Source organism: Leptodactylus fuscus, chromosome 1 (assembly GCF_031893055.1).
Source record: "Leptodactylus fuscus isolate aLepFus1 chromosome 1, aLepFus1.hap2, whole genome shotgun sequence".
NCBI lineage: Eukaryota > Metazoa > Chordata > Amphibia > Anura > Leptodactylidae > Leptodactylus > Leptodactylus fuscus.
The window spans coordinates 190,991,309-191,006,015 of NC_134265.1; the positions used below are offsets into that span (position 1 = coordinate 190,991,309).

The 14,707-nt window shown below is 41.5% G+C and overlaps 1 protein-coding gene across 2 annotated transcripts in view; it reads left to right on the forward strand.

Moving 5' to 3' along the window:
- The first annotated feature begins 298 nt into the window (after window positions 1-298).
- Window positions 299-14,707, forward strand: part of GTPBP3 (GTP binding protein 3, mitochondrial) — a 44,538-nt gene continuing 30,129 nt past the window's right edge. Inside the window, exons 1-3 of one of the 2 annotated variants that reach the window (XM_075280447.1) lie at window positions 299-380; window positions 2,715-2,811; window positions 12,165-12,400. In XM_075280447.1, the coding sequence (XP_075136548.1) occupies window positions 2,771-2,811; window positions 12,165-12,400 (277 nt within the window). In that variant the 5' untranslated portion in view covers window positions 299-380; window positions 2,715-2,770. Of the gene's footprint in view, window positions 381-709; window positions 757-2,714; window positions 2,812-12,164; window positions 12,401-14,707 lie in introns of those variants that run through there. The other variant, XM_075280446.1, reaches the window with a different exon arrangement.

A 14,707-nucleotide genomic window follows, 5' to 3' on the forward strand; every position in this document is an offset into this window, starting at 1 on the left:
ACCACTGTACACCATGTAAACAAATGCAGAGGATGCCAGGAGCTCCTACAGACACCCAGAAATCACTCCAAACGCTTATTAACCCATTGCTATCACTAACAGATTACCTATTTTGTACTATACCGCGGCCTAGGTTGCTTCAAACGTGGAATCTACACAGTCTGTAAGCCAGGGTGGCCTCTCACACGCCAATTGCATGTCACATGACCCGTGTAGCTGTTCTGCTGAGCCTGCGATTGGCTCAGCAGCTTCGTGACGTCATGCTCGGAGACACATCAATACTCTGCACCAGCACATTCACCTATAGCACAGAACGTGTTTGGAGCGCTTGTGGGGCGGGAACAGAGCGCCACAGACGCAAGATGACGTAACTGCAGTCTGTAAGTTCGCTACGCTGTTACCTTATAGTCACTGAGCAGCCAGTGGAATACTGAGGTTTCTAGGACATGCACAGCGCTAGCCTATGGGCACATATAGGAGCGGGAAAATAAACACTGATCGGTGTGTAGCTGAAGCCTGTGAACTCACCACATAGCAACGTCAAGTACTTTGTGCAAAGCGCCTAAAGTTGACCCCGCCCACCAGGAAGTATGACGTCTTGCCGTCAGAAGCACGTGGTTGGCTATTTACTAAGGAGGACAGTTGGAATCTCTTATTATCCAATCAGCAGCAGGGTATTGTTTGCTTGACCAATCAGTGTTTGGTTGGCAGCTATGGTTGGCAGTTGTGACTGCAGGATCCATGTGATGTTTAGAGGTACAGTGCATGTGTTCAGTAGCATGGTGTCTATAAGGCATGGGCAGGCGTCTATATTATCAGTGAGGAGAGGGCTAGCTTTAGTGAGTGGTGCTCAGTTCTGTCAGCAGATGAGAAGAGATTGCAGATATGGAGTCTTCTACTCAGTAGTAATGGATTCCAAGGTCAGGCTAAATATTAACTCCTTCCTGACACATGACATAATAGTTCAGTGATTGTGCCGGGCAGGGGTTATTGAGAGGGTTTAGGAGCTGGACTTCCTCCATATATACAGTATATAGCAGGTGTGCTGGCTGTGTTATACAGAAGGCAACTGCTGCGACCACGGTATTCAAGCAGTTCTGACACATTGGTGATATGCTATACTGACTGATGATAGATGATGCTTTGGCTGACAGCTATTCCTCCTGATCCACCTTCCCGTACATGTGTGTGCTTGGCTTAGGCTACCTTCACATCTGTGTTGGAATCTGTTTGGAGATTGTCGCAGTATGTGTCCAAAATCACTGGATGGAAAATGTCCTGCAAGTCTGATTTTTTTTTTTTTTGTCCGGTGGTTTCAGCTTAAAAGAATGGAGACCCGACAAAATCCATTAGTTAATGGGGTACGTCAGGCTCCATATGTGACTACAGACCAGAACAACGGATAGGCCAATGTTAGTGTGATCCTAGCGTAAGCTGAATGTGCATTTGTTCTGAATGGAGAAAGGTGAATAAGGCAATGCAAGTCTCCTCTTGTGTCAGCTTATCTACACAGAAAAGAAAAGGTTAGGCCATGTTGAAATCCAATTTTCCAAATCTTTTTTTCCTCCAACATCTGCAACATCTGACAGGGGAAAGTTGTAACACCCCATGGGCACCTTTGCGTAAACAAATTGAGAATAATGTCTTTGTAATACATGGACAACTTGAGGCTGCTAATACAGAGGCATTTGATCATGAGACAGCCCTTTCAACCAAAAACCTTATTCTTCAATGAGACACCCTATATCCACTACTGAAAGGTTGAGGTTGACCAAAAGATATTTATTGAAGTGAACCTGTCACAGGCTTGGAGCACCTAAACTTGCAGTCTAGCCTTCTGCTGCTGGGTTTCAAGACCTAAACCCAGTGACACTAGTCCTATAGGTGGCTCTAGTCATCTTTTTTTTTTTTTTTTTAAAGGTTTGATCTGCCTTTAGGCCCGGTTCACATCTGCGTTCAGGTCATTCCATTCCCCCATCTGCATGAAATATATGGAGAGAAAAGTCCTGCAAGTATCACTTTTCTCTCTGCATTTTTCGTGTGGAAACCACACGGACTCCTTTATAGTCTATGGGGTCCGCGGGTTTCCTTAGGTAACCGCTTTTTTATGCAGATAGGTTTCCGTTTTGGAGGTCCAGGAGGTCTCCCTGAACAGAAACCCGAATGCAGATGTGAACCAGGCCTTAGGGAAGTTGGATAATGATACCTTATTGATATGGAGGTCACAGGGGTACTTTCAGGCCCTTGTTCACTACTTGATAACTGGGGGGAGGTCCCAGTGTTTGGACTACCAGCGATGTGACACATAACCTATCCTGGGGATAAATGTCTATAATAACAAAATCCATTTAAATTTCTTGCAACCTTTAAAAGGTTGGGTATCTTTGAATTAAAATGTACATCTGCCATTGAACTCCATGATAAATCTGTATGTAGTAACTGCCCTTATTAACAGCTGTGGGCACTAAGAATTTTAGCAATTTTTTACACTGTTGATTTATAGCTCTGCATGAAACCAAAATTCCAAACTCTGGCCAGATATGTTATGAAATGAATCAGACTATCATTTTTGACTTAAAACAGTATACAATTTATCTCTAGCATTTCTATAAAACTGTTTAGATTTTTTGTCTCTGTTCCCCATTTCTATCAGATGTAAGGGGCCATTATATTACATAGAAAATCTCTTCAGATGTTAATATATTTTTTTCCAGATGAATGCGGACGGATGGTATTGGAGTCACCAGTGTAAGCACTAATCTTTGCAGGCATGTGGTCTTTCAGAAGATGCTTGAACACATTTTGTCTAGAGTAAGTGTATAAGTATACTAAAGGCATAGCGTAAAGAAAATATCTATTAATGCATTGCCCATTTGTTGTGATTGACAGCTGTCCCCAGTAGCATCAAGAACTGAAGAAAGCATAACTCGATTTTTTTTATTGGCTCTCAATAATAATCACAGTGTAAACAAAATATGGAAGGAATAATAGGTTACTTATAAGCTGAGCCAGAAGTCCATGTGGTCAAGATTATCTGCTGGAGTAAGTGAACACTCCTGGTAGGACAGAACCTGGTAGTGCAAACAGCGCACATCTATTAGCTGCTGCCTGTTTGGTGCTGTAAAGAAAAAAAAAATCTGGTTCATCATGTTCTGGATACTGTACTGTACTGTACTGACTGCTGCTGGTCCTTTTTTTCCTGCTACTTGTAGCAGTGAGGCTGACATATAAGTGCTGACTGAGTTGGCGAACCGAGAACGGACAGGAGCCTCCTGGACAGTTATATGGCTGATGCTGGCATTTGGCTCCCTAAAAATTGCAGCAACTGCATACAGAGCAGCATATCCTGATACCGGTAATATGCATGAAAATATTTCCCCATCTTGGCTTTATAGCCAGGGTCTAAAACTCCAGTGTTCCTTTAGCCATCCCTTTGATACTAACAATAAACTTGTCGCTGTGTAAGCAACCAAGCATACAGCTTTGGCAGGGGCCTGCCATGATTCATCTTGGCCAGTGTCATTGGTCTTCATCATCCTCATACAATTAAGGCTCAGCTTTGTCTGTGGCTATCAATTACCAATATCTCTTTATACATTCACAGCAAAACCCTCTTCTCTTTTCTACTTTTTCTCTTCAAGTCTCAGAACACCATAATTCCTCATCCTCCTAAAACGGGACCTCAGCGTCTAAATTGCGCAGGCGCCACGGGCCCTGACATTTTTCACTAATCGCCACCTTTTAGAACATCACCGGAGGGTCGTGATCGGTTGCCATGACAGGCTTGTTATTGCATTAGATCTATTACGTGCTGCCAGAGACAGCGTCTAATGGAAGTGAAGGCATTTTGCTATACACTGCAATACAGTAGTATTGCAGTGAATAGTATCAGTGATCAGACCCCCTACGTTTCAAGGTCCCTTGTGGGTTTTATCATAAATGTAAAAGAAGAAGAAGAAAAAAAATTAAAGTACAATTTTACCTCATTCAGAATTTTTTTCCACTTCCCAGTACATTGCACAGCATATTGAATGGTGCCATTACAAAGTACAATTTGTTTCACAAACAAGCCATCGTGTGACTCTGTGAAAGAAGACTAGAAGAAGACTGTCTTCTTCTGCAAAAGAAGACAGCTGAGCAGAAGGACTAGACTGCACTGGGAAGACACTGATACATCACTTTCCCTCACCTAATTTAAAAAATACAATTTTAGCCTGGACAAGGTCTTTAAGGCTGAGGCCCCATGTGGCAGAAGTGCAGCTTGATTTGTTGCAGATTTTAATATGGTTTTTTGAGCCAAAGCTGAGAATGGCTACAAAAAGGAATGAGAAACACATAGGAAGCTCTTATACGTCTCCCTTCTGCTCAATCCACTCCTGGCTTTGGCTCAAAAAATTGCAGCAAAATCTGCAGCAAAAAAAGCTGTATTTCCGCAACTTGGGGCCTCAGCCTAAGGGTAGCAGCACACGACCGTGTTTTACCTGTTAAACTCTGTCTGTGTGTGAGCCAGATTTACTGGCTTGAACTTCATGCTGGGAGTGGGACTCTTAGCATCATATATAACTAGAATGCTAGGAGAACCCTGCCTCCCTGCGACATACTGTCCCGTACTTTAATTTAATAGGGGTCAGTATGTTGCTGGGAGCAGTGGCGTAACTAGGAATGGCGGGGCCCCTTGGCGAACTTTTGACATGGGGCCCACCCCCAACTGACACCGACGCCGAAGACCTCAACCGACCCCCTCCTCCGCACTCTATTATGTCCCTTAGTAAGCCCTGCACACAGTATTATGTCCATTAGTGGCCCCTGCACACAATATTATACCCCATAGTGGCCCCTGCACACAGTATTATGTCCCTTATTGGCCCTACACAGTATTATGCCCAATAGTGGTCCCTGCACACAGTATTATACCTCATAGTGGCCCCTGCACACAGTATTATACCCCATAGTGGCCCCTGCACACAGTATTATACCCCATAGTGGCCCCTGCACACAGTATTATGTCCATTAGTGGCCCCTGCACACAGTATTGTGTCCATTAGTGGCCCCTGCACACAGTATTATACCCCATAATGGCCCCTGCACACAGTATTATGCCCCATAGTGGCCCCTGCACACAGTATTATGCCCCATAGTGGCCCCTGCACACAGTATTATCCCCCATAGTGGCCCCTGCACACAGTATTATGTTCCCTAGTGGCCCCTGCACACAGTATTATCCCCAATAGTGTCCCTTGCACACAGTACTATGTCCCACTGTGGACACCCATAAACAATTATTATACTCCAGGGCCTTTTCAGTCTCCAGAGTATAATAATCGGAGACCCGGGGGAATAAAAACATTAAAAAAAACAGTTGCTTACCTGTCCCCCGGCTCCTATACTGTCGGCCGCTGCTCTCGTCCTTCTTTAATGACGTCGGACATCACATGACCCGGGAAGCAGGCCGGATTCATATGACGTCAGACAAGTATGAAGGAGGCCTGGCAGGATCGTGGAGAGGTAAGTAACTGTTTTTTACGTTCCCTTACCTCTCCCAGTCCGCCGATCATTATACTCGGGGGTCTGCAAAGACCCCCGAGTATAATGATAGTATTTGTGGGGCCCGCGGTGTCACTTGCCGATCCCGGCCCAGCCAGGATCGGCAAGTAAATAGGGCCCGTAACGGCCTATTAAAAAAAAAAAAACCGCAGCGGTAGTGGCTGTCACCGGGCCCCCTAATGGCCCGGGCCCTGTGGCAGCCGCCTCTGCTGCCTCTATGGTAGTTACACCCCTGGCTGGGAGGTAGGGACTTCTAACATCATAGATAATTATATGGCTAGGAGTCCCGCTCCCAGCATAAAGTTCAAGCCGTGAAATCTGGCTAATACATGGATGAAACACAGTTGTGTGCTGCTACCCTTAATGATATATTCAGATGGAGCCCCCTCCATCTGGGGTCTGTCTGCATTCACACTGATGTAAAAAAAAAAAATATATATTTTATTTTTTTTTATATTTTCTTACGGATGAAAAACTCCTGCATGCAATACGTTTTCTTCTATTACAAAAGTCAACAAACTTGATGGAAGACAGCGTCCATAAAGTTGTTTACTTTAGAGTCCATGGGGTTTAATCTGGAGCCATTACTCTGCCACAGTTGAATTAAGGTGGATGACAGCAATGGACATTAGTAATGTAAATGTAGCTTTACCCAACACTGTACAGCCTGCCTTTATGTTCTTATTTCAGAGTTTTCAAAGAATCGCTGCAGATGTCCGTCAGCAGAGGGAAATATAGGTCTCTGGTACTAATCCCTTTAATGTTCTGTGCACGGATGATGAGCTCCGATTACGAAAAAATGATGCCTCAGTAGAAGGTTAAGGGGATATCTTTTCCAAGGCATTAAGGACATAGATAAGCATTTGAATGTGTAAATTCCCTCAGCAATAGATTAAACTATTTTGCGCTAAAGCTCCAAAGGGAAATGCAAGTGAATTAACCCATTCTCCTCCAGACAGACTTAAAAAAAAACATGGTTAGGTTGGATTTACAGATGTAGATTTTGATGCTTGGTACACCACTTGATAAATCCCTTTGGTGGCGTAGTTTCTAAAATGAGGTCACATGTCTGCAGATTCCACTTTATAGGCAATTCAGGGGCTCAGCAAAAGTGGCATGATGTAAAAAAAACAAAACAAATTGTGCTCCAAAAATAAAAATAGTGCTCTTTCCCTTCTGTGCCCAGCTGTGTGCCAAAGCATCAGTCTATACCAGGGGTAGGAAATCTCTTCTGTTCAGTGTTCCTATTTAAATAAAAAAAAAAATTCAAAGATGAGGTCCTTGGAGTGCTGTGCAATAATTGTAAGGCTGATGAAACCTACTCTTAAATCATACATCACAAATCGTAACATAGGGGTGCTGCCATACTGTGCTCCTAGCCACATATGTTTCCTGCTATTTGCCATGATACACCTGTACTTTTCCATTAGAAGTGATGTAAGTACATGTGTAACCCGCAGTTAGTGGTAAATGTAGGTGACTGGTAGCAGAGTGAGGTAACACCTGTAGGGTGGTGACACAATATGTACCTGGATACTGCATCCCCGGCCGCCAGTACTTTCACTGATTTCTACGTGAAACGCTAATTAGCTTCAGCCACTTTTAATTCCTGGTGGTGCGGTAACAGCAAAACCACAGCCAGTAACTAATGGGTGTCACACTTACACCAAAGTGGCAGCACTGGTGCCCAGGACTAAATTTGGCTCAAGCCGCATCTGCGTATGTAGTGTCACCACCTGAAAAGAGACACTCTAAGGCTGAGGCCCCATGTTGTGGAAACACAGCTTTTTTTGTTGCAGATTTTGTCATGTTTTTCAGAACCAAAGCCAGGAGTGGATTGAGCAGAAGGAAGAAGTATAAGAAGCTTCTTAGTTATTTCCTCTTCCTTTTGTAGCCATTCTTAGCTTTGGCTCAAAAACACGCAGCAAAATCTGCAACAAAAACGCTGTGTTTCCGCAACATGGGGCCTTGACCTTAAGCCTCCTGCACACAATTGGCACGGATGTGGTTTTCACTGACCTATACATTAAAATTGAACTGACAGGGCTGCAAATGCAGACAGATATAGGACCTGTTCCATAATTTGTAGCTCTTCAATTTGACCCGGACACACAGCGACAAAAATAACGGCTGTGTGTATGGACCCCTTGACATATAATAGTCCATAATAAAAAGTATGGTCATGTGCATTACAGTTTTGCAACTTGTCTCATATTAATAGCAGTTAACCCTATTGTGTCCCATTAACCTCTGTGTACTTCACATAAGACTTACTGATATGTGAGAGACATAGAGGTAATTAAGCATGTTATAATTAAAGTCCTTTACTAGTACCCCCATATGTCTCACATATTAGTAACCCTTCTATGAAGGACACTGGGGTTAATATGATGGACATGATGAGGTTAGTTTCTATGCGCTTTTGGACTGGAGATTTAGATTGTTGCCTTTTGGATGCCATGTCACATTTGCAGAGACCCTAAAATCACCCCTACAAAATAGGGTCACTTCTTGGGAATTGAAACTTACTGGCACCTTCAGAGGAAAAACAACATGGCATCCAGAAAGACCCTCTAAATCTATACACCACAAGCTGAAAAACACAATGCTCTTTCACTGGTGAGCCTTGCTATGTGCCCAAGCAGCAGTTTACACCCACATATATAACTTTTTTTTCCCCTGGGATAGCCAACTTAATAGTTTTAATATTGTATGTATCTGCTTGCACACACTGGGCACAAAGTATTGGTCTTTGAAAGCACTCTTGGGCTCAAATTGATAATATCTCTTGAAAAATTTCTTGAGAGGTGTAGCTTCTAAAATAAGGTCACTTTTCAAGAGTTTTCATTGTACTGGTATTTAAGTATCCTGCAAATACGACATGGCATTTGAAAATTATTCCAGCAAAATCTGCACTCCAAAAGCCAAATAGCTCTCTTTGCATTCTGAGTCCCCCTCCCCCATGTACCCATACAACAGATTATGACCACATATGGGGTATTACCGAGTTCAGGAGCAATTGTTTAACAAACTTTAGGGGGGGGGGGCTTTTTCTCCTTTCAGCCCCTTGTTAAAATAAAAACTTTGGGGATAAAGTAACTTTATAGTAATTTTTCATTTACACATCCCAATGTTAATAACATCTATGAAACGGCTTAGGGGTCAAAATGCTCACTATACCCCTTCTTAAAGTCTGTCAAGTGTCTAGTTTCTAAAATGGGGTCACTTTTTGGTGGTTTCCATTATATTGGTACTCTAGGGGCTCTGCAAATGAGACATGGCGCCTGAAAACTATTTAATCAAAATCGGCTTTTCAAACGCCCAGTGTCGCTTCTTCCCTTCTGTGCACTGCCGTGTGCCCAAACATGGTTTACACCCACATATGAGGTAATTCTGTGCTCAGAAGAAATTGCATAACAAACTGTGAGATTAATTTTCTCCTTTAACCCCTTGTGATTTTGTTAATTGTAGAGCTAAATGAATGTATTATTGAAAAAATATTACCATATATACTCAAGTATAAGCCGACCCGAATATAAGCCGAGACCCCTAATTTTACCACAAAAAAACTGGGAAAACTTATTGACTCGAGTATAAGCCGAAGGGAGGGAAATCCACCATTGCAGAGAAAAAGTCTGGGCATGTGCATTGCAGCTCAGTAACTCCATGGAGATCATAGTAATAGCAGTTAACCCCATCATGTCCGTCACATTAACCCCCTAGGTGCCTCACATAAGAGTTACTGATATGTGGGACATACAGTCCTATGAAAAAGTTTGGGCACCCCTATTAATCTTAATCATTTTTTGTTCTAAATATTTTGGTGTTTGCAACAGCCATTTCAGTTTGATATATCTAATAACTGATGGACACAGTAATATTTCAGGATTGAAATGAGGTTTATTGTACTAACAGAAAATGTGCAATATGCATTAAACCAAAATTTGACCGGTGCAAAAGTATGGGCACCTCAACAGAAAAGTGACATTAATATTTAGTAGATCCTCCTTTTGCAAAGATAACAGCCTCTAGTCGCTTCCTGTAGCTTTTAATCAGTTCCTGGATCCTGGATAAAGGTATTTTGGACAAACAATTCAAGTCTATCCTTAGGTGGTTTAAAGAGGAATGGAGTAATCCAGATACTAAACTATTGCTCATGAGAACTGTGAGCTCTGGGAAGAAATTCCCAAGATTGATGTGCAAGTTATTAAAAAGACAGCTCCTCCCTTTAAAGATTTCTTCGTTACTTAGATACCTGATGGACGGGAAATCTAAAGGTGTCCTAAGGAAAACTTGTGAATTCACTACTGCACTTCTCAAGCCAAATACAGTGCCTTGCAAAAAATATTCATACCCCTTGAACTTTTTCATTTCGTCACCTTACAACCACAAACTTAAAATCCAAATAAAATACATTTACATGATAGATCAACACAAAGTAGCAGATAATTGTGAAGTGGAACGAAAATGATACATGGTTTTCAAAATTTTAATCATATAAAAATCTGATAAGTGTGACGTTCAGAAGTATTCAGTCCCATGTACTCTGATATCCCTAAATAAAATCCAGTGCAGTCAGTTGCCTTCAGAAGTCACTTAATAAGTTAAGAGTCCAGCTGTGTGTAATTTAGTCTCAGTATAAATACACCTGTTCTGTGAAGGCCTCAGTGGTTTGTTAAAGAACACTAGTGAACTAACAGCATCATGAGGACAAAGGAACCCACCAGACAGGTCAGAGACAAAGTTGTGGAGAAGTTTAAAGCAGGGTTAGGTTATAAAAACATATCCCAAGCTTTGAGCAATCCCAAGGAGCATTGATCAATCCATCATCCAGAAAAGGAAAAAGTATTCTACTACTCCAAACCTGCTATGATATGGGGATGGTTTTCTTCAGTAGAAGAACTATTTTGCAAAGAAAATGACCAGGGAAGCTGGTCATAGTTGATGGGAAGATCGATGGAGCTAAACGCAGGATAATCCTGGAAAAAAACCTGTAGGATGCTGCAAAAGACTTGAGACTAGGAAGGACATTCACCTTCCAGCATAACAATGACCCTAAACATACAGCCAGAGCTACAATGGAATAGTTTAGATCAAAGAATATTCATGTGTTAAAATGGCACAGTCAAAGTCCAGAACTAAATCCCGCTGAGCATCTGTGGCAAGACATGAAAATTGCCATTCACAGACAATCTGCATCCAATCTGGCTGGCCTTAAACTATTTTGCAAAGAACAATGGGCAAAAATCTCAGTCTCGGACTTGCATCTGTAATTGCAGCGAAAGGTGGCTCTACAAAGAATTGATATAGGTGGCTGAAAACTTTTGCACGTCACACTTCAGATTTTTATTTTGATTCAAATTTTGTAAACCATGTATAATTTTTTGTTCCACTTCACAATTATCTTCCAGTTTGTATTCTATCATTTACAATCTCAATAAAATACATTTGAATTTTTGGTTGTAAGGTGTGTGGGGAAGGTAGCTTGATAAAAGCAGTGGTGCGGACCCAAACAGTCAAAGACAGGGACACAAAATATACAGCAAACAGGTTTATTTTGAAAAAAAGCAGGAAACTAAATAAACCTTCACAAAATGAGCACAACAAAATACAGCCTTAACTTCAGGAAAAAAAATAAAATCCTGCTCGTCTGAGCAACTAACTAAACAGAAATGATAACCTTACTATATGTGAGGCTTACTTCCAGCCACACGAACAAAACAAGCACAACTTTGTCTCAGCGGACTCAGGGTTACAGGACAGACCCAGCTGACTCCTCTCACTCCCTGGATCTGCCTTGAAGTGCAGGATCTTCAGCCTTTTTCTGGCCCAGTAATGAGTCAAGGACTTGCACCTGGAGCTGAGGCCTACTCAAGACCTGCACTGGACCACACATAAGTTAAAAACCTGAGGGAGATATAGTCCAATTCCAGCACTCTGCCTGTCATCTTCTCACAGGTGATAAAATGTGGAAACGTTCAAGGGGTATGAATACTTATGCAAGCCACAATATATAGATAAACATTATCCTGGACAACCTCTGCAAATATACATGTCATCAGTGAAAATTTTTTTTCAATTACTTCTTATTGTTTTTTGTTTTCTTCTGTGATAAGACATCTCACTGCAGTAGGTTAACCGATTGCAGAAGTGGGAGATAATGCTACATCTGTATATCTGCTATTCTAGTACTTATGTTTTGATTAGGAAAAGATGTAAAATATAGCCATTAAAATATTTTACTTGTATAGTGCCAACATATTCTACAGCACTTTATAATGTTATCACCCACTGTCGCCAGTCAGGCTTACAATCTAAATTCCCTATCAGTATGTCTTTGGGGTGTGGTAGAAAACACATTAAAACAGGGAGAAAATACAAACTCTTTACAGGTATTGCCCATAGCTGGATTCAATCCCAGTACTCCAGCACTGCAAGGTAACAATGCTAACCACTGAGTCTTGGTTCTGCTCCAGTATACTCCATATTAAGAACAGGGATGAGCAAGTGAATACCTATTTTATACAGTGTCGTGGAATATGATCTTGTATATGCTATGTATGAAAGATAAAATACATATTTAATATGTTTATTAATCAATAGTTGTCTTTACATTGTAGTCCATTGAAGAAGTGGCTGCATAATCATCCAAGAGATACCATTTTTGCCCTCTCATCCGGTCATGGAAAATGTGGAGTGGCAGTGATCAGGACCAGTGGCCCAGCTAGTCAAGAGGCTCTGCACCTCCTAACCAAGTGGAATTCATTGCCTACTCCACGGCAAGTAAAACTTTCATCAATTTGGTGTCCAAAATCTGGAGAGCTATTGGACAGAGGACTGGTGGTATGGTTTTCAGGTAACTGTTCAGTACAGTTTTGAATGCAAACTTTACTTTTCCACAACCTTATATGCAGATGTATAGTGGTGTTTAGTTCAGTAGTAGAGCAGGTGTTTGGTAGACCGAAACACAGGCCCAAGCTTCTTAACAAATAAAGGCTTCTACGTTTTATTTTTGTACAAGGCAAACAGTGGGCAAACTTAAGTGGACAACTCAGCAGGTTGGCAATAAACAATCATGTGGCAAACAAAAAGAAATCAGTTGGTCTCACCAGCTTGGTTGGGACAACGTAGCAGACTCTGTCCGGTGCCTGTTCAGTCTAGGGTAACTTACAGAGCAGAGGATCTCCTTCCAGTCTCCTACTCTCAGACACAATTGTAGTTATTTTTGTAAAAATTCTGGGATGATAGCTTGAGTTCTGAATGGGTTAATAAAAAGCAATCATAGTTTTAATAAACGGTTAACGTTTATTGATCCACTTGGATGAAGATGCCAATATGGTGTCGAAATGCGTCACCTGTTCTCTTATGTCCAAGTGGAACCAATAAACTTTAACTGATTAAACTAACTACGAACTACGATTGTTTTTATTAACCCATTTAGCAGTGCTCAAATGATCATTCCAGAATTTTTACAAAAAAAAATAAAAAATACAACTTTTCTCTATATTAGTACCAACAAGCACGATTGAATGGTCACTATGTATGAGCAGTAGCTCTTGAACTTTGGTGGTATTTATGATTCAATACCCTCTACCTTATACAATTGAGGCGCCGGGTCTTTTTTCTACTGCTATTATCTATAATGTAGAACTCTCAGACACATACACAAACACCCACACACAAACACACCCTTGCTCTGTACACCATCTAAAATTTGGTCACTGATAAAACCAAGATTACTTCCCGAGGCAAGAGCCTTCGGTCACACATACACTCCATCCACAATTCTTCCCCTTGGATTGCTACAAAATACATATATGTATACTGTATATCTATCTTAGGGTCAGAAAACACAGTAAACATGGGTCTGTTCAATGACAGACACTACTGGATCCTGATCATTGTTTCCTCAACCAGCTGCACTGAAGTGTGCGAGGGCTCTTATGCTAAATGTAGGTGCACTAAAGGGGGCCTTTATATAACTGTGGACAGAGGCTCTTATTTTGTTTTATTTATTTATAAGTGATCACTTTGAAAGTACTTGGTTGGAATGTTACGTTTTGTCTCTTGAAATGGTTGAGAAACGCTGGACTAGAAGACCCCCCCCCCCCCCCATTTTTGTAATTTGCTGGATATAAAAGTCCTGCATGCAGATGTGATACCAGGGTGCCCTGCTGGTGGGACCTACGATAATTATCTGTGGACTCTGCAAACCTGGCAGCTAGTGTTTAGTTCTACCGCTGCACCGCACGGGGGGAAATGAAGCGTTATGTGATTGTCATTGACCTCAGTATACAGGGTGGGCCTTCCATCTTGCTGGTGAGATGTTCCTTGGACCTCTGATCCACAGCTGTGCCTTCTGTTGGCAGCAGGAAAGCCGATCACTTGGACATGATAAATATGCTCTTGAATATGAATACCTGTGGAGGAGTGAGCCATATCTCTGTGAAAATGGTAACATTACTGGAGAAGGACACAGACTGTGGATACATAAACACATGTGACCTGCATTTACCAGTTGTCAGTAGGTCACCATGTAGACAGGGTTCACTTCCATTATTTCAGTGTGTTTGGGTTTAGATGTGGCTTTTCAGAGAGGAGGTGACAACTGTGACTTTGTAACTGTTCACAGACTGGGACCCCTGATCTGTGCCCTGCATGATGAGGGAACCCCATATTTGGCATAACTTTAGGATGCACACCTACCAAAACTCTATGGCATATTTTGGGGAATAACTTATAAAGTTATAAAGCTTGGTTTTCTCTTCAGCTACATTTTGCATATAACCATTTTTATGTTTTGGGTTACATCTGATTCGGTTAATATGGTTAATACTTCTATAATTTAATTCTGTAGACAGAGTAACAATGACATCTTTAGACTCCTTTGGGGTACTGCACTGAAATAATCAATTTACAGGGTCATTTATTTATCTGGAAAGTAGAAGAAAGAGATTTATTTTTCTATTTTATAACTTTCTAAGCCCCATGTGCACAGCAGTAAAAAGTTATTAATACTATTATGACAATTAAAATTGTGATTAATCGGGAATTTTCCCTTGATTAAGATTAATGGTGATTTAGGGCACGCCCCTTTTACATCATGAGTATGTGTTGGGCGAACCTCGTTAGCTTTGTCTTCACTCTAGTTTAGTTGAACATG